Consider the following 27,928-nt stretch of genomic DNA (forward strand, 5'->3'; position numbering starts at 1 on the left):
TTGACTAGTGCCCTCCCTGTTATAACTTCTTTCGTATAGTACTAATGTTCTTTATTGTAACTTGTTTTAGGGTCGGTCTTGTTACGAATCAGTCGTGTCAAACACTGTTGACCAACTATATCTTGCTAAGGTGATAACTATATGCCATTATTATGGTTTATGTAATTCTTTTCGGGGTTTAGGTTACACACTTTTCTTTCTTATTTATGTTTGTTGCTAATCATTACTTTTTGTGTGCTATTGTCAGGGTGAACTGTTAGCATACTCGAGCATTATGTGAGGTTTGTTAACATGAACTATAGTAATTTGGACGAATATTCATATATTCTTATTTTTAGCTATTTGTATGATGAAAATAATAATATATGTTTGTTTCGTATCCATAGTTGTTTGGATGAATTTATAGCTGTTTGGATGACTTTATAGTTGGATGAATGTTTTTCATTCTTGTTTATGTTTGGATGAATAACATGACTTTATACTTGTTGCTATATTTGGAGTAATGGCAACAATTCTTTTTAAAAAACACAAAAAACCAATGTTGTTTAATATGGCAAAAAAAAAAACACAGAAAATCAGTTTTTTTTAAAAAAGATTATCAACCTATAATGTATTCATTTTTAGAATAACAAGAAAAAAAAGTAATATAAAAAATCAGATTGTTGTATTATTTATTAAAAAGGGATACCAATCTATATCGTATTCGTTTCCAGATAACACGAAGAAAAGAAAACAAAAGTGTCCCAATCAATAGTGTAATAAAAAAAATAATTTGCTATGGAAAAACGACATTAAAAATCAGTTTTTTAAGTCTAAAAAAAATAGTTTGCTTGACTCAAAAGAACCTAAAAACAGAGATTTGAAAAACAATTTGTTTAATATGGCATTTAAAAAGAACATTAAAAAAATCAGTTTTTTAAGAAAAGAGTCACAATCAATAGTGTATAAAAAAATAATTTGCTATGGAATAAAAAAAAAAAAAAAAAATCAGTTTTTTAAGTCTATAAAAACTAAAAAACTAAAAAATCAGTTTGTTGGACTCAAAAGAACATAAAAACATACCTTTAAAAAAGGGAATTGGAGTGTATGACGGGTTTTGAGATTTTATCCGAAAAAATAGCAAAACCGCTCAAGAATAAAAATTATGGCAACTCATGTGACATGCACATGGCCGCAAATTTTGAAATTCCTAATTTGCCCTTGACTTGTTTGAGATGTTGTTGACGTAACTACATTGTTGATAGACAAGTGTCTTCCTAATTTTACTCATATAGTTAATATAATCTCTATTTTTTATTATTATTTTATATTCTATTTAACCACTTTTCAAATTTATCCCACCTTAATAAAATATTCAGATTTTAAAATCAAATTTATATTTGAAATATCTATATTTTATCATTAATTTATCTTTTTGACAAACAAATACGTATTCACTTTTGCAATCTTGCTGTTTTTGCTATGCCTCTACAACGAGTTAGACTTTTTCATAGGTTTTTGTGATTGATGAAGTTATAATTACATTGTAATTGTTGAAGCTTATGAAATTGAAATTATGAATACAGTGTAATTATAAATAAACGAACTCCCTTCTTGATTTTTCACCCCGAATTATATTTGAATTTATATTTTATTATTAAATTAGATTTTATTTAGCTACTTATCGATTTTTTTTATAAGAATAAACAAAAACTTATTGTTTTTTCTTTCCAATTTATATTTGAATTTATTTTTTATTATCAAATTTGATTTTATCCAACTAACTTTTGATTTGTTTACATGTTTGTTAAAAATTCAATTTTATCTAAATATTTTTTTTATTATTTTATACATATTATTATCAAATTAATTTGATTTTTTTTCTTTATATTTTCGATGTTTTCAATTTTTCATATACAAACATGTAAAAATGGCTTGTTGAACCTAAAAAGAAACATATAAATGGGAATTAAATTTTAAATATTTGAAACACGTGGATGTGTATATATATTTTTCAGTTTATTATTAATATTATTAATATTATTATTATTAGTATTCTTATTCTTATTTTATTATCATCATCATTATTATTTATTAAAAGAAGATAACAAAAAACCCTAAATCTTATCTTCTTCATCTTTTCACTTAGCCGCCCCCAAAATCTCATTTTCTCCTTTGCAATCTCATGTCTTCGATCGTTGGTTCAACAACTCTTTCTTAATTCCATCATCTTGGCTAGCTTTTAACAACCACCCTCACCAGGTTGCCGACCTTTTTTCGCTTGCACACATGTTTTTTGCTTTTGTTTCTACTTTGAGCATCACTTTCAACAATGAAGTTGTGGGATTGATAGTATTTAAAGTTGGCTTTCAAGATCCAAGGAGCAAAATGGTCACATGGAATGAAGATGATAAGACTCCCTATAACTGGTTTGGTGTGAAACGCAATCATACTTCCAATGGTCACATCGTCATGAAGTTACAATTCCTTCACATATTCATTTACCAACAACAACTTTTTTTGTAAAATCAACTTTGTTCTTTTTCACGTTGGAGGAAGTTCTTTGTTGTATACATAAGTTTCTAATGATAATGACCTCTATTGACTGCTCGTCATCTTCCCTTGCATATGACCATATTGGGTGATTTTTAATTTTGCTTGTTTCTAATGACAATGACCCCTATCGACTGCTCGTCATCTTCCCTTGCATAAATGACCATATTGGGTGATTTTTAATTTTGCTTAATGTTTAGATACTATGTATTTGTGGTTCAAGAATGTCTAGATAGGGTGTATTCGTGGTTTTTGAGTTGTTTTTGAAGCAGCGTATCTCTGCATTTTCTTTTGTACTTAATTTTGTTATTTTAGGGTAGTTTTGTCATTTACTAATTAGTATTTTTTATTATATAAATTTGTTTTTCTATTTTTATAATTTTGAAACATTTTTTACCATTTCTCCAAATGAAACTTTAAAATTTGTTGTTTCTCTTGTCGGTCTTTTAAAAAACAATGTTGTTTAATATGACATTAAAAAAGAACATAAAGAATATTTTTTTTTTTTTTTTTTTAAGAAAAGAGTCCCAATCAATAGTGTAATAAAAATTCAGTTTGCTATGGAATTAAAAAAAAAAAACTTAAAAAATCAAATTTGTAAGTCTCCGTTGTTTACTATGGATTAAAAAAAACTGGGCTTTAAAAGAACATATAAAATGGAGATTTAAAAAAAAATGTTTAATATGGCATTAAAAAGAACATAAAAAATCTGTTGGAATGTCTTAAATTTGTTTGTTGGCGCTTCGAACAACTAAGTACGGGGTCTCACTGTCCGGTCAGTGAGCCGAGGTCCAGGGGCAACGCCCCCAAAACCTATTCAACATTCATATTTAGCATATTTATTGATTTGTAGTTATTCACGATTATGACCTTAGGGTTTAGAGTAGGGCGCTATATAAACTCTTTTAACTCTTAGAGGCACTGTTTTGGTGTATTCAGAAAATATTCTCTCTAATAATATTGTTTTCTTACAGCCTCACGGACGTAGCTAACAAATTTTTGTATTCTTTAATTGCCGAATACGTAACAAACTAGTATCATATCCTTGATTATTGGGTGGAAATGCGATCAAAGTTTCACATCGTTTAAATAAGGGGATGATCATGGGTTTATAAGAGAGGATAACTATCTTTAATAGTACGAGGCCTTTTGGGTGGTTCCAAAAATAAAGTCACGAGGGTTTATATCCAAGTGGACAATCTCATACAATTATAGAAATATTTGGAGTAAAATCAGTTTGTTGGACATGAATTAAAAAATAGAGTACCATCTATGGTGTATTTGTTTTAAAAAAAACATAAAAAATCAGTATTGTAATTATTATTTACAACTTCACAATGTCAGTTACTTTTTAACAATAGAGTTAAAATAGACATCGTATTAAACATACTTTTGAATCATTCATGAGTCCGACTTATGTTGTCATCAAAGTATAAGAATGGATAGAAGATATTTTGTCATTCTATGTCATTTACTTAAGACAATTGGTGGATTAGTCAGAATTGAAGTTAGAGATGTAGAGGAGATGGTTTCCATGTTCTTACATATCTCAACCCATGACATTAAGAACCGAATAGTTCAAAGAGAATTTGTACGGTCCAGTGAGATTGTTTCTAGGCATTTCAACACTGTTTTATTAGCGGTGTTACGATTACACGGCGTGTTGTTAAAAAAAAACTTTGCTAATCACAAACTCATGTACAGATCAGAGATAGAAATGGATTGAGGTACAATTCAACTAAACCAACATTAGTTTGACGTGACCTATTTGTTAGGTGAACGTATGTGCATGAATATTTCTTATTTTGTTCCACTGCAGAATTGTCTGGGTGCGTTAGATGACACGTACATCAAGGTAAATGTCATTGCAACTGATTGTCCAAGGTATAGGATGAGGAAGGATGAAATTGCAACAAATGTACTCGGTGTTTGCGATACTATTATAACCTCCTCCTTCAAGAGAATGCTTGATCAACCCGTGTTTTGGATTGTTTTTCAATAATGAACAATGATTACTTTGTTTCAATTATGAGTTTAAGTTTGTAATAGATTTGGTGTGAAAACTTGCTGATCATATTTTAATCATACAATTATGAGTTACTTATTTTGTCTTACATTTTTTTGTACCTCCAAAGAAGAGAGCTTTATATACGAAGCACATGAATTGCATCCGAAAGTAATGTACTTTTTTTTGTCCATGTTAACCAAGGACCTCACAAAATGACAAAAAAAAAACAGGTTAGCTTTTACCATAAATTAAAATCCAATTAATTTTGTATAAATTGGTGGAACATATAGTTTTAATTATATTTTCAAAATATGATATTTCATATGCATAATTATTAGTATCATAAAAGATGGTAGTAAAAAAGTTTCACACGGTCTAAAATAATAATCTACATTCAAATTACAGACTATTATAATTCAGATTATAATAACCTGCAGTCCAAACACAGATTGTTATAACACATCACACGATCTAAAATAATAATCTATATTCAAATTACAGACTATTATAATTCAGATTATAATAACCTGCAGTCCAAACACAAATTGTTATAACACAGACTAAAGTACTCTGCACCCAAACACAGACTATTATAGACCAGACTATAATAGTCTGCACCCCAAACATAGACTATAAAAATACAGTTTATTAACTCACCGAATATAATAACCACAAACTATAATAACCTACTCTGCGTCCCAAACGCCCCCTAAAGTTTTAGTAATAAGTTTCTAAATTTTAATAAAGGTTGTAGGCTTACCCTAATATCTATGGTGCCCTACTATAATCACTAGCCTTGAACAAGTTTTTGAACTTTTAATAGTAGTAAAAATTGGACCTACAAATTATAAAAATTGAACATGATTACAATTTATAAGATAATCATACTGGATAACACTTTTAATAAAAATAATAAAATCTATCAATGATAGACTCCAAAAGATGGATTTAAGGGTCCATTTATTTTTTGGGAATGTAGATAATTGGAATTTTTAGATGTCTGGAATTATAGAAGTCCAACATCCTTAAATAAACATAAATAAATATGTTTATTTTGTAGAAATTGCTAATGAACAAAGGCACATATTATATACTAAGTCTTTCCTATTCGACGTTTCTCGCAGTTGTCAACTCCTAGCTTTGGTTTTTTCTCCTTTACCTTTTATCTAATAATAATGAAGGGTCTTTCTGTGTTCGGGCTTTGTTGAAGATACCTTTAGAATACTTGGATAATTGTGTTTCTTGTGTACGATTTCTACTCGGGAATATTTTAAATTTACATAATGCTCCAAAAAACCCTTACAACTATTTTATCAATTTATAATTAATTTAATATAATTTGAACTTATATAAAATATTTTTTATTTATTAATTTGAATTTATTTTTAAATTAATATAGTTTTATAGTTTTATTTGTTATATTTTTTTAACAAAATAATATATATTAATTTAAGTTTTTTATAAAATTAATATCAATTTAAATTTGAATTTGAACATCTTTCCAAGAAAACAAATATAATCAAAGGGAGTAAAATATATAGTTCACAGTATTTATTTTAAGACTGAATTATAAGAAATGACTATGAACTTTGTACTTTGTGTAAAAAAATACCCTTAATTAAAAGATTTTAAAAATACTCTCAAAACTTTTTTTTTTTTAAAAAAAAAGTTAAAAAATGCCATTGTTGTTACTTTTGTATGGAAATAATTAAAGTTTTATTTCAAAAATACCCATGCAGGTTCAAAAGTTTCAAAAATATCCTTAACTTAGAAAAAAAAAAGTTAAAAAAAAATACTTTCACTGTTAGTTTATAAACAAAAACTATTAATACCTTGTTGCAAAAATAATTTCAAATTTTTTTTAAAAAAAAAAGTTTAAAAATGCTCCTACTATTGATATGATGATCAACTTGTTTGAAATTTCCTTAAGTTCGAAAAGAACCAATTTAAAAATAAATCATACATATAGTTTTTTTTCCCATATAGATACTTTTATTTTTCTCTTAACTTTTCAATTTACACCAATTTTCTTAGTAATAAAAATTTTAAGTTAAAACATAAAATCACACAACATTTCACAAAATTTCAAAATCAAAATCTCCCCATAAAATATTCCAAAACGATAAATAGTAAAAAAAAAAAAATGTATTTAGCTATTAACATACACTCTACTACTAACCTACAACTTTGTTAAGTCCTAAAACCCCTTATACTTCCTTTATTCTCTTTCTTCTTGTTGTAGTCCATATATAGTGTGCAATTTTCTTTATTTACTTATTTTATATAAATAAATGTCAAACAATTAACAAAAGAGAGAGTAAGATGATATTTAAGAATGGGTGAGAGAAATAAGATGAAAAATAGAGAAGTAAAAAATTATTAATGTTTTTGTTCATATAACAGTAAGGGTATGTTTGAACATTTTTCAAGCTTAAGGGTATTTTTAAAACTTTTGAAAGTTATAAGTATTTCTAACAAAAAGTATTAATGATTTCCATCCAAAACTAACCGTAAGAGTATTCTCGAACTCATTTTAGAAGTTTAAAGGTATTTTTCAAACTTTTGAAAGTTCAAAGGTATTTTTGACATAAATTACAAAATCTAGAATTATTTGGGAGAAATTTATACGGATGACCCAATTTTTGGGTCCAAAATGTCAAATGACCCTTTGTTGACATCATCGCCATACAAAATTACGTAAATTGCCCTTACACCAGCCACACGAGGTAAATCTTGCTCTCGTCTAATTAAATGCTCTCGCTCTTGCTTGAAATTCCTGGTTTGATGTGATTGCTCGTCAGTGTACGAATGATTTGACAATTTTCATGACAGAAGCCTCAAATCAAATCAATAATACCTAAACACAATACAATAGTGATTTCTTTATACTCTAAACTCCATTTCAAAGGTGATTACTTCTCTGATTTTCGACGATGTTTTGTTAAACGGAGATTTTTCGAACGGGGATTTCCAAGACGAGGCTTTTTCAGAACGGAACAGTTTTTTCAGAAAGGTGTTTCATTATTTTGAATCTGTTTAATTATTTTTGTTGTGTTATTTCTTGAAAGGTAGCATTACGAAATTTTGTATTGGGAGAGAGTAAGAAAGATGAAGAGTAAGAGAGAGAGTGAGATTTTGAGAGAGCGAGATTTTGTGAAAGAGCGATATTGAGAGAGCGAGATTTTGTAAGAGAGTTAGAGAGATTGAGAGCGAGAGTAAGCGAGATTGAGAGAGCAAGATTAATAAAGAGAGCAAGCGAGATTGAGAGCGAGAGTACATTTCAATTGCTTGTACAACTTAATGACAAATGTTCTCTTGCTTTGTAGGATGACAAAAAAGTGTCTACTTATTTGATATGGAGGTGATTAGGATGAGAATGAAAGTTCGTATATTGGGGGACAGTTGACAGAAATCATTGTGCCTCATACATTGAAGTATGAAGAACTTAAATATCGCATTTATAGGGTTATAAATGTCAGTTTTTCAGAGTTTGATCTTATCCTGAAAGTTAAATATAAGCTTGAATTTGAAGCCCTTCCACAATGCATAAGGAATGATGATGATGTTTGCTTCCTTCTTTTGCGAGAAGAGCTTAGTAGACTTCAGATAACTGTAACATTGAAATCTAATCAGGATGAAAATATTGGAATGGGGTTTGGAAATGTGAGTTATGATGATATGGCTGTAGATAGACAATATGAGGAATCATATCAGTTTCGTCGAGAAGAGGATGATATTCCATTATCTACCAACACTGTACCATCAACATTCGATTATATGGATTGTGATCCTGCAGTGGATGTGAATGAGCAACCAACAGGATTGAATGAAATGGATCGTGATCATGGAGATGTGCGTCGTTTTACAGCAGCTTCAGTGGTTCCACCATCTGTGTCTTCAAGTCATAGGATAAAGTTGATTATGCCTGACACCTCTTCATCTGGGACAGAGGACGTTAAAATTGGTCAACTATTTTTTAGCAAAAAAGACTTGAAAATGAGATTATCTATTCTGTCTATCAACAAAAATTTTGAATTTAAGGTCAGAAAATCAACCAAATCTTTGTTCACTGTCAAATGTATTGGGGAACATGTAAATGGAGCCTTCGTGCAGTCAAAATGGAAGGGTTTGATATATTCAAGATCACAAAGTACTGCAGTTCGCACACATGTTCCATTGGAATTCTGAATCATGACCATAGACAAGCAACTGCTACGGTTGTTGGTCAACTCATTAAAGATAAGTTCACGAGAATATGACATATTTTTAAACCTTGTCATATCGTTGAGGATATGAGGAGAGATTATGGCGTGAACATAAGTTATGATAAAGCGTGGTGTGCAAGGGAAGCCGCGTATGATCTCACTAGAGGTACTTCAGAATACTCATACTCCATACTACATGTTTATGGAGAAGCGTTAAAAATAGACAATCCGGGTACAGTCTTTGAGATCGAACTTAAAGATGAGGTGCATTTCAAGTATATGTTTATAGAATTAGGGCCTTGTATTAGAGGTTTCGCAAGCTGTCGGCCTTGTATTGTTGTTGATGGATCGCACTTGAAAGGAAAATACAAAGGCACCATGTTGGTTGCGGTTTCTATGGACGGGAACAATCAATTATACCTACTAGCGTATGCAATAGTGGACAATGAAACTAATCGATCATGGAAATGGTTTATGTCAAACTTGAAATGCAATATCGGAGAACCCGATAATCTGGTGTTTGTGTCTGATCGGATGGTATCTATCGGCAATGCTATTCGTGTATTTTTTCCCACGAAATTTCATAGATTGTGCACATGACATATAGAACAAAATCTAGTTACAAACTTTAAGGATGACACGGTTGTTGGGATATTTAGAGATGCAACAAGGGCATTTCGCATGACAGAGTTCCAGACAAAATGGGACGAACTCCGTAGTTTTCGAGACGGTGCTGTCACGAAATATTTGGAAGACATTAATCTTTAAAGGTGGGCACGAGTTTACCAAATAGAATGAAGATATGATAACATGACATCTAACAGTGCATAGTGTTTCAATTCGTTAACTAAAGAGTATCAATTATTTCCCATAGTATGCTTGATTGAACATGTTAGAGGAATGCTCCAATCATGGTTCTACGAACGGAGGAACTACTAGACATCTCGAGCGACATTGTACTCTGACTACTGTGAAACCCAATTGGCAAGTGAGGCCAATAAGGGCAGACGATATCGGGTGGAGCCTATTGATTGTTATCGGGTACATGTGCGAGATAATCAATTGGACAGTATTGTCAATCTTCACACGAAGGAATGCACATATAAGGAATTTGACTCACTTGGTATCCCGTGTTCGCATGAAATTGTTGCTGCCAAGGAACGAAATATACCCATCCATAGTCTTTGTAGTCGATTTTATACAGTAGACTCTTTAATAACTGTGTAAGCGGCGCCTATAAATCCACTTGGTCACATATCTGAATGGAAAAGACCTCCTGGATATGTAGAAAAGATTATCCTTCCTCCGAAGTTTGTGCCACAGGCCGGGTGACGAAGAGTGAGAAGAATACCATCCAGAGGAGAATTTCGCAGACAAATGAAATGTGGTCGGTGTGGGAATTATGGGCATAATCGCCAAAATTATACCGAACCGCTTACAACCGTGCGACGTGCTGAAAATGCCAGAGACTGTGACACAAACACCCCTCATCTAGTTTAGTTTGTAACTAACTTGTAACATTTCATTTGTTATAACTATCATTGATCAGTTTTTCATGCGTCATACTTGTAACATACTCGTAACATACTTCATACTTTTTCATACTTGTAACATACTTTATACTTTTTCATATTTCATACTTGTAACACTTCATACTTCATACTTTCATCTTGTAAACAAAAAACAATAACAAGCTGGAGTATTTCTATAATAGCAATCTTCATACTCTTTTAATCTTCATACTTTCTCCATCTTCATACTCTCTCAATCTTCATACTCTCTCAATCTTCATACTTATAACAAAAAACAATAACTTCATACTCTCTCAATCTTCATACTTGTAACAAAAAATAATAACTTCATGCTCTCTTAATCTCGCTCTCTCAATCTTGCTCTCTCTCAAAATCTCGCTTTCTCTCAAACTCTCTCTTTCAAAATCTTGCTCTCTCTCAAAATCTCGCTCTCTCAATCTCGCCCTCTCTCAAAATCTCGCTTTCTCAATGTTTGAACTTTGAACCTTGAACCATATAATGTTCTACATACCATTGATACAATGAAAAGAGCAGTAGCTTAATTATACATGTTCTGATAAAATTATGATATTGAACTTTGAACTTTGAACTTACATAAAAAATATATGTTCAATTATACAATGAAAAGAGTAGTAGCTCCATTATATATAAAAATAAATTTTTTTACATACATAAAAAATACAATAAAAAATACATGTTCTATACACATAAAAAATATGAAGTGTTTGCTCATAGTTGACACGCTAACTGCATCATATATTCACTTATCTTTTCCTGAGTGATTATAGACGGATCAGCACCAGTCACCAGGTGTTTTAGTAATTTTATTGCAAAGATGCCACAATCAAGCGACCCGTGTTATATGTCGACGTTCATAGGTCGCGAGATTTTCCAACCGGCTGTGGATAGGTCTGGCTTTGAACGATCCACGTCATAGTAGTGAAGTAGGGATGGTACTGTGACCGTCAATGGCTCTAGCCAATTCACCAGCTTTGTTATTGGTGTGTATGACAGAAGTGAATCGAATACGAATATGTGGCCTCCGTTAATGTCCATTGCAAGGACCATCTAGCTGTCTCTTATACACATCTAGATGTGTATAAGAGACAGGTTAATGTCCATTGCAAGGACCATCTAGTGGTCGCTGATATTCATTGCCGTATAAACGAAATCCACATCTGCCCATTTGACATCAAATTTATCGATGACGTAGACCTTATACGTGTCTTCATCTTCCCATGCTAGGGCAACCTCTAGAAGTGTCTTATTCTTTATTTGTTTAAATACCCCGCCTCGAGCATTAAGGTGACTTTGTCAAATAAAATGAGAAGTTAAGTAACGAAATATAATGAGAAATTAAGAAATGAAATATCAAAATTTACCGTTACACCAATTGGTAAGATGGTGAACTTGTGCATGCACATGTCGTTACGCCAATCTAAACCTGATATACGATCATCCAACCTCGATAGTGAGCTATCAATGGTCCTAGGTACGAATAAATAGAATCGTCGAGATTGGCTCCCTCCCTGCAGCGGGCTGGACACTCAAGACACTCCTCATCCATAGGTCGCTCTCTACGGGAGTCCGTAAGATAGACAACAAGTTGGTTCAACTCGTCTTCATCGCATACATCCCCCATCACATCATGGAACATATCATCACTAGGTGTGTATGTCCCTCCTTCCACTTTTCCATATTCAACATCCTCGTGCTCAGAATGCTCAGGTTCATCCCCTTCCTCCACCCTGACAACTTCATCATTGTCATCTCTACGATGTTCATCATCGTCACTTTCACTTTCAGGACTACCCCCATTACTAGTCGACCTATTGCCACTTTCAGAACTATCATCATCCGCACCCTAGATCAAATATAGGTCGTTTGTCCACTGGGGTATCCCGAAACTCTATCTCAGCATCTGACATGACAGTACCCTCTTTAACCTTTATCTGCATTAACAACCCAGTAAATTGGTTAGTGTCAATTTAACAACTAGATATAAACATATTATGCATAGAGTAAATATACATTATTAGACTTGAATATCTCTTTCTCGAGTATTTTGAAAGACACTGAGTGAAAGCATGACCATCGTAATATGCGGGGCAAAGCCACCTTGCTTCTTCGCTCCGCAATGTTCCCAGCTATTGATGAAGCTAGGATCTCATACGTCCATACCTAAATAAAATTTAAAATATATTAAGAACAATAGTAATATTAAATCAAACAACACGATTATTATGTTAAGCAAATTTACCTGGAACGCTTGTGGAAATCCACGTAAAGAGTACTTCACAACGTAATTTTTATTTCCTTTTACCCTCGTTTTGTATAGACTGCTCTTATCATTCAACGCAGTCTTTAGGGCATCCAATGTCCTCTCCCAAATAATGGTACCCCAATCAAGACTGTTGTAGTACCCTAAGTTTTGAACGTCCTTAAAATGTTTGAGGTCCACTGCATTTTTCTTTTTATTTTTCCCCATCATTGTGACCTCAGTATAGTAGACTATTGTGATCTTCACAGCATCATCATCATTTTCAAACTCCAACTCCTTGTATTTTTCTTCAAGTTGACGGAGATGTAAGGTGTTCTTCGTCACTCGATTACCAAAATACTTGATAGCAAGTTCATACGAGGACTGCTGGTTCTGATTAACTCGTGTTGGGGATTGCCACAAACCAGTCATCAACAAAAAGTCATCCTTCGAAAAAGTGACAACCTTTCCACAAACAGAGAATGATATTGAGTCTGTTCTCATCCTCTTCACTTCTCTCATCAACATGTGATGGATAATTGGGTTGTTAAACACCATGTCAACGACTACAAATCGCCCAAAAACTGTTCTCTTGAACATGTCTAACTACCTTGGCGTAAGCTTTTCCTTCATAATCTTGTTTGTATTAGCAATGTGGGCCAAGCTCGTTACTTGACCGGGAAATCGGTCGGCTTTGGGCATTTTGAAACGTGTTGCCATCTTAAATCACTTCTGTATGAAATAAAGATTCAATCAGTAAACTCCTTCAGAAAAAAAAATTGTAAAACAATATTCTGTTTAAATCTCACTGGATTCGCTCTCGCTAGATTCGCTCTTGCTAGACTCACTCTCGCTAGACTCGCTCTCGCTAGACTCGCTCTCGCTGGATTCGCTCTTACTGGTATCGTTCTCTCTAGTGTCGCTCTCTCTAGTAACTCTCACTTATCTCGCTCATATTCTCTCTTTTTACTCGTCTTCAACCACATAACACATCGAAAACCAGAAAAATAAACCAAAAAAACTATAGGTTCACAGTATTTCTAAACTCTAGAACGACCCACCCTTTTTGGCGTGGCTCTCTTTAATATCGCTCTACCGATTTCACTCTAACTTATCTCGCTCACAAACTCTTTCTACTCGTCTTCAACCACAGAACACATCGAAAAAAAAAAAAAACATATCAATGTATTTCTAAACCCAGAACGACCTACAGAGCCCCATTACCTATCAGTGTAAGACATTTTTAGGCACAGATTGAAAGATTTACTGATCAGATTCGATTTTTCGGCGACAGTAGAATCGTTTGCAAGCCGAAATGATGGATTATAAAGAGTTTTTTAGTTGATGAGCAATACGAAGCCGTTGCCCTTGGAAAATTTGAATGAAGAGTTTTTAGTTTTGGTGGTTTCTTAGTAAAAAGGTAAGAAGACGAAGAAGTAAGGGCAATTTACGTAATTTGGTATGACGATAATGTCAGCATATGGTCAATTGGCATTATTTTTTAAAAATGGGTTATTTGACATTTTGAACCTCAAAAATTGGGACATCCATACAAAATTTTCAATTATTTGGTATAATTTAACCTTATTTTAGTTACAAAATGAAAATATAAAAAAGTGATATTTATGTGTATATAAGAAAAAAGAAGGTTAAAAAAAAGTAAGAAGATGATGCCTTCAATGCGGTAGTTCAGAAAATTCATGTTTCAAGAGAATATCTAAAACTCTCCAGATATGGATATTTTAAGATGTTCGAGAATCTACAAATATTCGACATCTTACATTTTTGCAACTATACCATACTTTGCTATGTTTTGTATGTTTTTTTTTAATTGGTACATGATGTAATAACTTGAGTGGGCCTCCCAATTGAAAAGGGAGTGTTCTTTTCAGGCAATCTTCCAATTTTACCCCTCTCTTCCAACAGCCACCCAGGGCCCCACCTTCCCCATCTCTCAAAAACAAAAACAAAAACAACACACAGAGCCACACACAGAAACAGAGGCTGGGAGAAGAAATACAGAGACTTCTCTCTCTGCCATTCTTTTCAATTATGGCTTCCTTTTTACTCCCTTTCCTCTCTTTCTTTCTCTTCGCCGCCGTTTACCTCGCCGGTCTCTTTCTCCTCCTCCCTTTCTTATTCTCCTTTTTCACTTTTCCACTTTCTTTACACCTTTCTCTTTCTTTGCAGATTCTCAATCCTTCATCGGCGTCAACTATGGCCAAGTCGCCGACAATCTTCCACCACCGTCCTCCACCGCCAATCTCCTTCGCTCAACTTCCATCGCCAAAATCCGTCTCTACGGCGCCGATCCACTCATAATCAAAGCCCTAGCCAACACCGGAATTGGAATCGTAATTGGCGTAGCTAACGGTGACATTCCTGCCTTGGCTTCCAATCCGAATTCCGCTGCGCAGTGGATCAACACCAATGTTAATCCTTACTATCCGGCGAGTAATATCGTGCTCGTTACCGTCGGAAATGAGGTTATGTCGTCGATGGATCAGAATTTGATTTCGCAGTTAGTTCCGGCGATGCAGAATGTGCAGAATGCGCTGAATTCGGCGAATCTCGGCGGGAAGGTGAAGGTGTCGACGGTGCATTCGATGGCGGTGTTGAGTCAGTCGGATCCGCCGTCGTCAGGGAGGTTTAATCCGGTGTTTGAACAGACGATGAAGGCGGTGGTGGAATTTCTGAAGGAGAAGAAATCGCCATTTGCCATAAATCCTTACCCGTTTTTCGCGTACCAGAGTGATCCGAGGCCTGAAACGCTGGCGTTTTGCTTGTTTCAACCTAACTCGGGACGAGTCGACTCAGGAAGTGGAATAAAGTATATGAACATGTTCGATGCTCAGGTCAGTGACCCACTCCATAGTCCAATTCATTTCTCTTCAATTTCATATTTTTATTAATCAATTAATTAATTATATATTTAAATATGGAATTCTAAACTTTGTCCTACTCCTTAAAGATCGACGACGTATACGTTAAGTTTAGTCAAACGGCAATACACTTAAATTCTGCCACGTGTCAATAATTGTTACCTTTAAATTCTGGAGAAAAAAAATATATTTTTGTTCCCATGTTTTGTTTTTACTTTCTATTTGGTTTTAAAAATACAGCACTTTGATTCCTGAGTTTGATTTGAATTTAAAGATGAGTTTGATTTGAATTTAATCTTTAAATTTTAAAACGTTATAATTTTATCCATTTATTTTAATTTTAACATTTATACTTAAAATTTCGATTTTTTTCACTAAATATGTAGTTTTTGGTTTTTAGTATTAATGTCAGTTAATTAATTTAAAAAAAATTATAATTAATAAAGTTAATTATTTTTTCATCACTAGTAGAATTAATTTTAAAATTTCACTTCATAAATTAATTTAAATTAATTAATAAATACTAATATCAAAATTGAGAGTCACTTTAATGAAAAATCGAGGTTAAATTATAAATATTGAAATCTAGAGACCAAATTGAAACAATATTCAAAGTTTAAGGATTAAAAGTATAACATTTTGAAATTTAAAACTAAATTGAAATTAAAATCAAAACTTAATGACTAAAAGTGCAATATTTTGAACGGTAGAGATCAAATAGGGAGCAAAAAACTTTTTTTTATTTTTTTTTATCTATTTCTAGGGTAATTCGAAACATTCATCATATTGGAAAAGAATAGCTTTTTGATTCCTAGATTTTAGGTCTAACTTCTATTTGGTTCTTAAGTTCCAAAATATTACACTTTTAGTTTTAAGTTTTGAGTTTGATTTGTATTAAATTATAATATTTTGAAATTTAGTGATTAAATCAAAATCCAACTCAAAACTTAAGGAATAAAATTGTAATATTTTAAAATCTAGAGACCAAATGAAAACTAGACTCAAAATTTATAGTAAAAAAAGTATTTTATCTAACTTTTTAATCTCTAATTAGGTTCTTAAACTGGATAACTTTCTATATTTTTAAATCTTGATCTGATTGGTAAATATTTAACTAGCCGCAATTTTAATTTTGTGTTTAGTAATTCTAGAATTAGTGAGAGAGTTTATAAACTTATTAGACATAAAATTAGCATTACAATGTCTTATTAGACATTAAAGTAAGACAAGAATAATATGAACACTTGGATACTTAGTTGCTTAAACTCAATATGAGTCTAACATTTGATAGAGGTTTGTTAAACATACTAAATAGAGACATTATGATATAGGACAAAAATAATAAATTTTGAGAGAAAAATACGTCAAATTAATTTTTTTAAAACATATGGATGCACAAACTTATTAGCTTTGAATTTTCGTCTCGTTTAAAAATGTATATTTTAATAAAATTATCGATGTTGTGCTCATTTTCTTTTTACTTTTTTAAAATTGACGTGTCATCGTTTATATATCACGTCGTCTTTGTATTCTTATCCATGATTTCTTTGATTGCAAACACAACAAATTGATTTTGAATTATTAAAAGCATGTCTAAATCTGTTAAAATTTTCACATAATTATTTTAAACTCATGCAAAATCAATTCCAATCATGCCGAAAATAGATTTTAATTTGCATAAAGAGTAATTTAAAATTCTACATTCATTTTTTTTATAACTTTTGATAGAAATTTAGATTTATGTTGAAACAATCAACATTTAACAAAATAAATATCATTTTAAATATTTTCAATGCAAATGTAACAAATATTTGATTCAATACTTTTCTCCATTTGCAAATATGAGTATAGCTTAATGGTTATTAACATATTCTTTATTTTGAAATTGCATATTCAAATCCTCATTTCTCACATTTATTGCTAAAATGAAAAAAAACCTGAACTTTGTCTTTATATTATATAATATTAATTTATAAATAATTGAAGATTAAATTGTGCATAAGGTAGTTCTATTTAATGATTTATAAAAAATTAATTATGAGGAAAAAATAATTATTCTTATTCTTTCGCAAAAAGAAAAAAAAAATCCACTTTGTTGGAGTCAAAACTAAAAAAATTCCAACTTTTTGAAAAATTAATTTTACTAGGATCTACTTTTTATCTCTGTAGTAATTTCATAATAAATTTAAAGAATAAACGAGTTTTTTTTTTTTTAGATAAAATGAAAATTTGTTGGAAATGTTTTTAAGTTACGAAATGGAAATTCCCAAAAATTTTGGTTCCAAGAGTTTTGAGTTTTAGAATGGTAAATCATAATTTGTGAATTTTATATTTTTAATATTAGAAATTTCTTCTTTTAATTTATTAATTTCTCATGAAGATTTATAATAGTGACCAACTTTGTTTTAGGTTGAAATCCAGAAAATATCTCTTTTAAAGGCTAAAATGTTTGAACATTGGCTTTTGAAAATCTTTGGCTGTTAATATATATACACACTAGTAAAATCCAAACTTATTTATAAAGATATACCAAACTTGTCTCTGTCCAGTTCCGTAGGGTTGTTGAAACCAAACCACAACGTCACTCTTTTTGGGGTTGCTGTCGCTGATGCTCTTATTTAATTCAATTGAGGTTAAATAAAGCTTTCCATTTACATCGAAATCAGCAGCACTTTGATATTTGATTCAATCTTACCATTTTCAGAGTCAGTATTTTGGAAGACGTTAAGAATCTTTATTAATTTGGGTTATTTTCTTCCTAGCAGCTAGATCTGGAATTTAATAGGTGGAAGGTCACAATAATACTTTTTAAAGATCTTGTTGCTATGTATAGTTCTTGTGGTCTATTTAGATTTGCTGCTTGCTTGTGAGAACTTTGCCTAAATTTGCTTAAAACATAACAATGTGTTTTAAAGTTTAGACTGTATCTGCTTGCAAGGTGTTTGTGATATTGCCAGAAAGAAATCAAATGTATGAAGATCACTCGCTTGCCTAATATTCTGTTGTATTTTTAACCCAAAAGGCCAAAAAGAGTTTTAAGAAAAAAGTAATGGGGGTTGGGAGATTATTCACCTTTAGAATCCTAGCAAATTAGCTTGCTTTTTCTGTGTGATGTGACCTATTTTATGCTCGGTTACAGCTGGTCAATGGCATTTAATGTCGGTAAGTGCTTCCAAATATATCAATTATTATAGTAGATGAAGGAATGCTTACATATTATTGGCCTGCAATTTTTCTTCCTTTTCTTTTCAAGGATCAAAGAAATCCAACATCTCAGTAGAAACTCTTTGGGACACTGAGTTGGTTATTATAGTTTATGAATTGTAATAGTTTGTGTTTGTAATGTAGACTTTTTTAGTCTGAATTATAATGGTCTGTATTTTGGATGCAAACTATTGTAATTTGGATTACAGATGAGGAGAGAGGATAGTTACAAAATAATAAACACTATAGATAACGAGGATTTTCAAATAATTTTGTTGTAGCTATTTATGAGTTATAATAATTGGAAACTTCAACTATTAGAATGAAAGACCCAAACACTGAGTGGACTATAATAGCACACTCTACCCAAAACAAGTTGAGCCCCAAATGACTCCTTAATTACTTCAGATATCTTGGCTTTGGTCTGGGTGATTATGGAAAATACTTGTGATTATCCAGGGACCACAGAATATGATGGCTCTCTTACTGGAGGGTAGTGTTGGTGTCCCCATCAGCACAGCCAAAAACCAGCACATTCTGAATTTAGTGGCATTTCTTTTTGCGGTCTTCAACTACCGTGTCTGTTTAAAACTTGTATTCATGATGTCTTGCAACAGATTTTAATAATTTGAACTACTACCTTCATTATTGGGAGCTATTATTATTTGGTCCCTGACCCATAATGATTTCAACAGCTTGATGCAGTAAGGTCTGCCTTGAATGCTCTTGGTGATTTCAAGGACGTTGAGATCATGGTGGCTGAGACGGGGTGGGCGTATCGCGGGGATAGCAATGAAGTTGGACCAAGTGTGGAAAATGCAAGAGCTTACAACGGCAATTTGATTGCACATCTTAGATCAATGGTGGGTACTCCATTGATGCCTGGAAAATCAGTGGATACATATATCTTCGCTCTCTATGATGAAAACTTGAAACCTGGTCCCACCTCCGAACGATCGTTTGGGCTGTTTCGTCCCGATCTAACCATGACATATGATGTCGGACTCTCAAAGAACAGCCAGGTTAGAATCTTCATACTGTAGTCAATGATTGAATCATTGAAATGTGTTTGATAAAACAAGCTTCTTGCATCAAGTTGTATGGTTTTCAACAACTTTACTTTGATGTACTTAACCAGGAAAGTAAATCAAATCCAATCATCTTAATCTTACACCCTAGAAGCTAACCCTTTTATGTTCCAGACTCCAACAACTCCAACAACACCAGCCACCCCATCGCCGGAACCGACTGCACCTGCTTGGTGCCTGCCAAAGGCAGGCATTCCTGATGATCAACTTCAGTCAAATCTCGACTACGCTTGTGGGCACGGTATTGATTGCGGGCCAATCCAACCAGGGGGTGCCTGTTTTGAGCCAAATACTGTACATTCACATGCTGCTTATGCTATGAATCTCTACTATCAATCACTTGGCAAGAATCCATGGAACTGTGATTTCTCACAGACAGCAATACTAACATCCACAAATCCTAGTAAGCTTTCTTTTCTTATATCTCTTCCATTCAACAAACAAGCAACGGGGAAAGGGAGAGAGAGGGGCCATTATCAAAGGAGCATAGTATTTCTTATGGGGTTTCCTCCCACTACTACGGGGGAATAAACAGAAAAACAATAGAGAAACTAAAAGAAAGCAATAAAACAAGAAATATAGGAATTAATGTGGAATAACTCCAAAACGGAGAAAAAATGTAGACCAGACAAAAATCTACTAGGTAGAAAATTGTTACAAGAGCACTCTAAAAAGTTATATCACAATTACGATTGAATTAGTATACAAAGTTTAAAATGCTTCAAATCGAAATGATTAGAAACAAAAAAATATAGACTCTTTTTATGGTGCGTGTAGCCTATTACTTCTATGAATTTTTCAGATGTGAGATAACTGTACTTTTAATATATTGTCAAAACTCAACGATTCTCAGTTTTCAATAGTTTGAAACTACATATTATATGTTATTGCTTTTATTGAAGTGTTTACGTTTTCTGTGGATTTTCAGGTTATAATGCTTGCACGTACCCAGGAGGAAGTACCTAAGGAGGGAGATCATATTTTGCCTTTGAGTTCAGATTAAGAAAAAAAAAAAAAAGGAAAAAATAGTTTCTCCAATGCTTAGGTATTTTATGATATTTGAAAACAAACAAATGAAGCAATAATCTAACTGGCCTACAATTTGCTATTGTCCATTGAACTTTTCCCTAGGTCCAAAATTTTGTCAACATCAAAATTGTGGGCCGATGGGGGGGGGGGGGACATTCTTGATAAGTGCCTTCCTTCATAAATTCATTTAGAATAACAATATTTGTATTTTTTTCCCTTTGGAAAAAAATCAATCCATACCCTAATGATATAAAAATTCTAGCAAATTGGAATTAGAAACTCTTTTGGAATGAGAATCCTTGATTCTTGATACTAAAATCCCTAAATCAACTCGATTTCAACACTAAGAATTGGGTTAGACATGGGTTACCTTAAAATCAAATATTTTGAGACAAAAAACAAGGTTTTTGGCACAAGATTTGAATACTCTACAATATAGGATGGTCAATCCCATTTGAATATCTTTCGCATACAACTCAACATATATGAATTGTAAAATTCAAGAAGCTCTCTAGCTAAACTTAAAAGAGAAAGCACTAAGGACAAAATTCAATTTATCGTAAAACTTCTCCAAACAACCTAAAAGAGCCTCCCGAGAAAACTCTAATGTTACATCATGATTTATAATAAAATTACAAAAATACTACTTAAAATGTGATACAAAGAATAAAATTGAAAAATACTTAAATTACATCAAAATTATTAAATAAAATATAAAAAATAATTTGATGCCTTAAAAGGAGGTTCCTATCACCTAATTTTGACTTGATGTTTCAAATTGAATTTTGAACTTTTACCTTTTGTTCATTTTTTTTATTGTTGCTAAATTTATCTATTTAGTTGTTTGTAAAAAAGAAGTAAAAATCTTTCAAAAACACAGGAATATCAATAAAAATTGAGCAGGGCCTAAAAGTAAAGCTTATTCGATGTACGATATAGACCATAGAACCATAGTAGAAAATTTCGGTCAAAATATCGAAATTCGGGTCAGAGAGAATTTCATGTTTTTTAATTTCTTGAATTTTCAAAATTTTTATCGAAATTTCGATCTTTCCACCAAAATATTGTTTGTTTGTTTGTTTTTTTTTTTTTCTTTTAACTATGCTAGTTCAATGAAAGTTTTTCTATTTTACCCTAAAAAATTTTTTATTACCTAAGAAACCACGTATTTATTTTTTACTTCACTCAAACTTTTCTTTGAAGGAATCAAATTCCTGTAGAAGCATGTGATCGATTTTGTCCCAATTTTGTTGTAGGAATTATTATATAGCACAAACATACGAGTCCAGTGTTAAGCATGCTTCTCTATAAGATAGGGAAGAAAGTTAACTACCTCTATAGATCAAAACATCAAAGATCTTCTCTTAGTTTTCTAAATAAAACACAACATGTTCACAACAGGAACATGACCAAAGGTCTTCTTTGCTACCCTCTTAGAATAAAGGAGGATTGTGGGATCCTAGTGTGGTTGGGAAGAGAATCATCTTTTACAGAGAATTATTCTCTAATAAAATAAATATGAGTTTGTAATTATCATTTTGCCCATGTAATTACCTCTTGCTCCTTGCGTACTACTGGTCTTTTAATGAACAATCTATTTATGATCATACCATAAATCAAATTTTTCTTGGGCCAGTGAAAGAATGGTGTCTCATTGTTCAAGTCCCGGAGTTACCACTTAAGGGAATAAATCATTTACTTACCTAAAGGTAGGAAGGAGTTAATTCTATCTTGTGAAGTTATGTTTCCAACTCCTAACTCTGATCGTTCCTAAAATGGTAGGCCTATTGAGTCGACAACTAAGGTCACTCTTACCCATACAAATCAAAGAACTATCCTCATAAGCAGGAGTTCATAACTCACTCAGATTGAGATCGAGTTACATGATTATCGTTTAAAATATTAATCTCTTCAATTAATGGTGTTACAAAGAGAGATTATATATTTTGTGATCCGGCCTTATACAAACTCATTGTATAGGATAGCCCTACTCACATGTCTCCACATGAACGATTTTGATCAAATCGTTTGTAACACTTATAATATTTGTAACAGTTACAAAGCAGGTTATATTCATAGTGTTTACCAGAATAAGACACCCAATCTTATCCATATATTATAGACTTTTTAGGTTATTACTTCAACATAATCTACTTATTTGTCAACCACATACTGTTCAAGTTACAATAAACAACCTTGGATCTTAGTTTTAGTTTATTGGATTTGAGTTATGCAAATAATAAAGAACACCTTATTTATTTCAAAATAAATAATATTCTATTTATTCAATAATTTGTTTATAATTTACAGACTACAAGATTTAGGGCATAAATTCCAACATTCTTTTCATTAAAGTTTTACATCATTTCACCTCAAACTTGAATTGATGTGAGTTTTCTTGTATTTATCTTGTTTTCTCTTAAACTCTATCTACTTGTAGAGTTATCTTTTTCTTTTTCCATTGTTGTGTTATATTTAATCTTATGTTTTTTGTATCTCTTTTATGTTTAATGTTATGGTTTTTACATCTTTATAATGTTATGTCATGTCATGCAAGTTTAACGTTGTGACTTTTTATTTTTGTGTACATTTCATTTTATAATAAACAATCTAATATTATTTTGTATGAAAATATTTCATGTCCTTAAATTTTGTAATTATTTTTTCATTTTCTTTTTAAATTTATACTCCCGCATCAACATTTATATATATACTTTACAATATGCATCTAAAAGCTATCTTATTTTATAGAAATGATGATTAAAAATGATCAATTATAGTATAATTTAGCCACAATCAAAGTTTCAGTAACTAATCATAACAATTTCCAACAATTCTCATTAATTTCCATAAAGTTTCCCAAAATTTTCATCGATATTGATATTTTCACCAAATCGAGACCTTGATATTTCTATCGACATCAATATTTCGAATCTGATATAGAATCAATTTTTTATACTAAAAAAATTAAATAAAAACTCAGCTATCATGTCAATTTTTAAATATTCACCCGTTTTCTAATTGATATATTTTTACACTCCATTACCTTTTAAATGAAAACTTTTTTTTTTTAAAAACCACCTCTAAACTATAGGGTGATTATAATCACGTCAATTTGATCAATTATACTCTTTTGGCACCTAATTTTATTAAATTAAAGTTTATTTGTAGGTATTTGTGTCTCTCCCTCTTCTCTCTTGTTGTTTCTACTCCCTTCTCATTCTTTCTCATAGGATTTGAGTACTCCAATGAAGGTAAATTAGTAGAAGGATGCAGAAAAAACTGCCCTAAAAATTAAATTTTAGTTAACCTAAGACAGATTGAAATTCCAGAAACCATGTAATTCAAAACCTCAAGATGAAAGAAAAATCAAGAAGAAACAGGTGATGGAGGATTATCCAAATAGCAGATTTGGCAAGGGTGATCAGAGGTGTTGAGGTTAGAGGTTTGATTTTTTCAGTATACATAGTATATATACACTATATATATAAACTTTGTCAAATACATGGAGTTGAAACTCATTTCCTTCTATCAAATAGACTCGAACTTCCACACAAAGATTTCTATGTATCCCCATTTTATTAAATATAGAGAAAAACATATCTTTGGTCCTTAGAGTTTGGATGTAGTTCATATGCTTCTTAGTTTTTATTCACTTTGCCTACCTTCTTCCCCATAAATTTACAGACGAACCATTACCACCCATATGCACGTACTCTTTCCACTCACAATTTGATACGTCATATAGTACTATATTATTTTATTTGTTGGGCCACTATTCTTAAATGCTTTTGAGGGTGTTTGGGTATTGATTTTGAAGAGTTATTAAAACAAAACTCTCTGTTAAACTAAAATATGGTATTTCAGTTGTAAAGAGCTGTATATTTATCTCTATAAAAGTTTTAAGGCTAAGAGAGTTGGGTCAAGAAAACTTATCTGATTATACTATAATTTTCTTCTCTGATTAACAAAGTTTGGCTCCTGATTGCACAGTGGATGTAGGTCTTACCTTGACCGAACCACTTAAGTCTTTGTGTATTTCTCCTCTATCTTCTACCTCGTTTTGATTCTTCAGTTTCTAAAACATTCAACATGATGAATACCTTTTCGTCCTTCTCTTGGTAACTCTTTCCATAGTTTTGTTTTTTAGACTCCCTTTCTTGAATGATGTATTTGTTTCCCTATTACATGAAAATTGAGAGTAAGAATAAGTAAAAATATGGAAAGCCAAGTGTCTTTGTTCTTAAACCACGTGTAAACTTTAACAAATTGGTATTAGAGCCCTGAAGTATTCAAGAAGAGTTCAAGTCCAAAATTCTTAATTCACTCATCAAAGAAAATGACAGTTGCACGATATGATTTAGAGAAATTTGATGGAAAAAAATGACTTTCCTTTGTGGAAGGTAAAGGTAAAGGTGTTATTGTACAGCAAAAGGCCTTAAAGGCCTTGACATCCAACAAAACTCCCAACCACTATCTCTGTGAAGAAAAAGAAATAATGGAGAGCAAAGCATTTGAAACAATAGTTCTAAATCTGACAGACAATGTGCTAAGAGAAGTTGATCAAGAAACAACCTATGGTGTAGACTAAATTAGATGAGCTATATCTTGTAAGAGATCTTCCCAGTAGAGCATACTTAAGAAAAAAAAATTCTTCACATGTTGAATGGATGCAAACAAATCATTCACTGATAATTTGAGTGAATTCAAGAGATTGTCTGAAAATTCAAAACTTTGGGTGACAAGGTTGGTGAAGAAAATGAGTCCTTTATTCTCTTGAACTCATTACGAGAAATATATAGAGAGGTAAAGGTTGCTCTTAAGTATGGGAAAGAAGAACTAACCATTAATAGTGTTATTTCAACCATCAAAATCAAAGAGCTTGAGATTCTTGCTCAGAAGAAAGACCAGAATAATGGTGAAGGTCTGTATGAAAACGAAAGAACAAGAATTAAGAGAAAGATAGTAAAAATTAGAAAGATAAAAGCAAACTCAAATGTAATTTTTGTCATAAGAAAGGACACTTGATAGAAGACTATTTTTTTCTTGAAGAAAAATTTAAATCAGAAAAGTAAGAAAGGAGTATAGGCTGAAGAGGTAAAGGCCAAGGCATCAGTGGTAGAATAGAGCCCTTATACTTCTTTTGTGGCCTTAACAACATCCAAACAAAGCACATCAACCTTAGCTTCCCAAGAAACACAAAATTGGATTCTGGACTCTGGCTGTACAAAATGGTTTACAACCTATAGACCTTGGGGTGGAGGAGAAGTGCTTATGGGTAATGACAATGTCTACAAAATTGTTGCCATTGGATCTATTTCTCTCAAAATTATTGATGGATCCATAACACATCTAAGAAATGTGCGACATGTGCCTACACTTGAATTGAATCTCATTTCATTGGGTATGTTGGATGCTATTAGATGTGAATATTCTGGTGGTGGAGGAAGGTTTGAAGTAACAAAGGACTCTAAAATAGTCCTTGTTAGAGAGAAAATAATTGGTCGCTATTTGATTAAAGATGTCCAGATGACAACTTTTACTTTTGTGGCTACAAATAGTAATTGACAAAAGGAAACTTGTGGCTTAAATGTCTCTCCCATATCAATAGTAAAGGCCTTACGACTTTGACTAAATAGGGGATATTGCCAGCTGTAGTGGCAGAGAACCTTAGCTTCTGTGAACACTGTGCAGTGGAAAAGTACACCAGACAAAGCTTTCAAAGTGGAGATCATAACACCAAAGTTATTCTTGATTATATACAATTCGATCTTTGGGGACCATCTCAAATACCATCCCTAAGCAATTTTAGGTATTTCTTGAGCTTTATTGATGATTTCCTCAAGAAAATGTTGAGTTTTTTTTTTTTTTTTCTTAAAACTAAAGACCAAACTCTTGGAAAATTTAAAGAATGGAAGATCTTAGTTGAACAATAGACTTTTAAACAAATAAAATATCTTAGAATCGATAATGGGTTAGAGTTTTGCAGTGAAGAGTTTAACAATTTTTGTAAACAATATGGTATTGTTAGACATAGACTATAAAACATATACCCCAAAAAATTGAGATAGCTGAGAGGTTCAATTGGATCATCATTGACAAAGTGAGATGCCAAATGTCTGATGATATGATACCTGAGAAGGTTTGGGCAGAGGCTGTAGTATATACAATCTATGTACTAAACAGAAGTCCTTATAGTGCCTTAGAAAACATTACTCCTGAAGAAAAATGGATAGAGCATCCTCCAAAGCCTGATTATCTTAAAGTTTTTGGATGCACTTGCTTTGTCCATCAAGATCAAGGGAAGTTGAAACTAAGAGCCATAAACTGTATGTTCATTGGCTTCACAAAAAGGGTAAAAGGTTACAACATGTGGCACCCAATTGACAAAATGTGAATTAATAGTAGGGATATCATATTTAGAGAGGAGGGGATGTTTATGATGAACCAAAGTTCTTTTGAAGAAATCACTCAACCTGCTACTACCAGATTTGAAGTGAAGCCATCACTTATCCAAAGTACTTAATTAAATCCAAGTATGGAGGAACCTAGAACCAACAACCAAGTGGCTGATCTCACTGAAGAAGAGTCAACCCAAGAGGAAGATGATCTAATGAATTATTCATTGGCTAGAGACAGACAAAGAAGAACGATAACTCTTTCCTCAAGATACAGTGAAGCTAATTATGTGAATCTAGCTTTAAGCCCCATGATATCCATGGATTTTAAACCCACTTCCTTTGATGAAGCTATCAGTTGCACAATGCCAGGCATTGGATTAGTGCAATGAATGAGGAGATCAACTCATTATTAATAAACAAAACCTGGATACTAGTATGTAACACCCCGCATATTTTTTTTATATATAATAATGTAATTTCAGTAACATTATTATTTGGTAATTCAATAATTGCTTAGTCGGAGGGCATTTTTTGAATTTTGAATCTCAAGTATAAATGCGGGAATTTAAGTTTGGCGGAAAATTATTTAATTTTGAATCTCAATGTGAAAGTTATGACAGAAATTAATTTTCCTTTCGAAACGGAAAGAATTTATTATAATTATACCTTCCTTTTTAGTTATTACATTTATTATTATTTTTTTTTTAAACCCCTACCATCCCCAATTTTTCTTTCTTCTTTCCTCTCAACCGCACGCTGCCTCCGTCCAAACCCACGAACGTCGTGC

General features: G+C 32.1%; 1 protein-coding gene and 1 long non-coding RNA gene across 2 annotated transcripts; one reads left to right on the top strand and one right to left on the bottom strand.

The window, feature by feature from the left end:
* The first annotated feature begins 14,492 nt into the window (after window positions 1-14,492).
* LOC120088042 (glucan endo-1,3-beta-D-glucosidase-like) lies at window positions 14,493-20,826 on the top strand. The gene is made up of 5 exons (XM_039045064.1): window positions 14,493-14,650; window positions 14,728-15,392; window positions 19,319-19,645; window positions 19,826-20,114; window positions 20,640-20,826. Exons 1-5 carry the CDS (start codon window positions 14,590-14,592, stop codon window positions 20,675-20,677), a joined length of 1,380 nt encoding a protein of 459 aa, XP_038900992.1. The 5' UTR covers window positions 14,493-14,589; the 3' UTR covers window positions 20,678-20,826.
* Window positions 20,708-26,317, bottom strand: LOC120088043. Its single transcript, XR_005484804.1, has 2 exons — window positions 25,585-26,317; window positions 20,708-24,921 (listed from the first exon to the last, which is right to left on the bottom strand). It is a non-coding gene; the product is annotated as an uncharacterized LOC120088043 (long non-coding RNA).
* Between the last annotated feature and the right edge of the window lie 1,611 nt (window positions 26,318-27,928).

This window comes from Benincasa hispida, chromosome 10 (genome assembly GCF_009727055.1).
Source record: "Benincasa hispida cultivar B227 chromosome 10, ASM972705v1, whole genome shotgun sequence".
NCBI classification, from domain to species: Eukaryota; Viridiplantae; Streptophyta; class Magnoliopsida; order Cucurbitales; family Cucurbitaceae; genus Benincasa; species Benincasa hispida.

Coding starts and splice junctions, on each gene's coding strand:
- LOC120088042 (XM_039045064.1), top strand. CDS start 14,590: ATGGCTTCCTTTTTACTCCCTTTCCTCTCTTTCTTTCTCTTCGCCGCC. Junction 15,393..19,318: donor TGAACATGTTCGATGCTCAG/GTCAGTGACCCA, acceptor TGATTTCAACAG/CTTGATGCAGTAAGGTCTGC. Junction 20,115..20,639: donor ACTAACATCCACAAATCCTA/GTAAGCTTTCTT, acceptor GTGGATTTTCAG/GTTATAATGCTTGCACGTAC.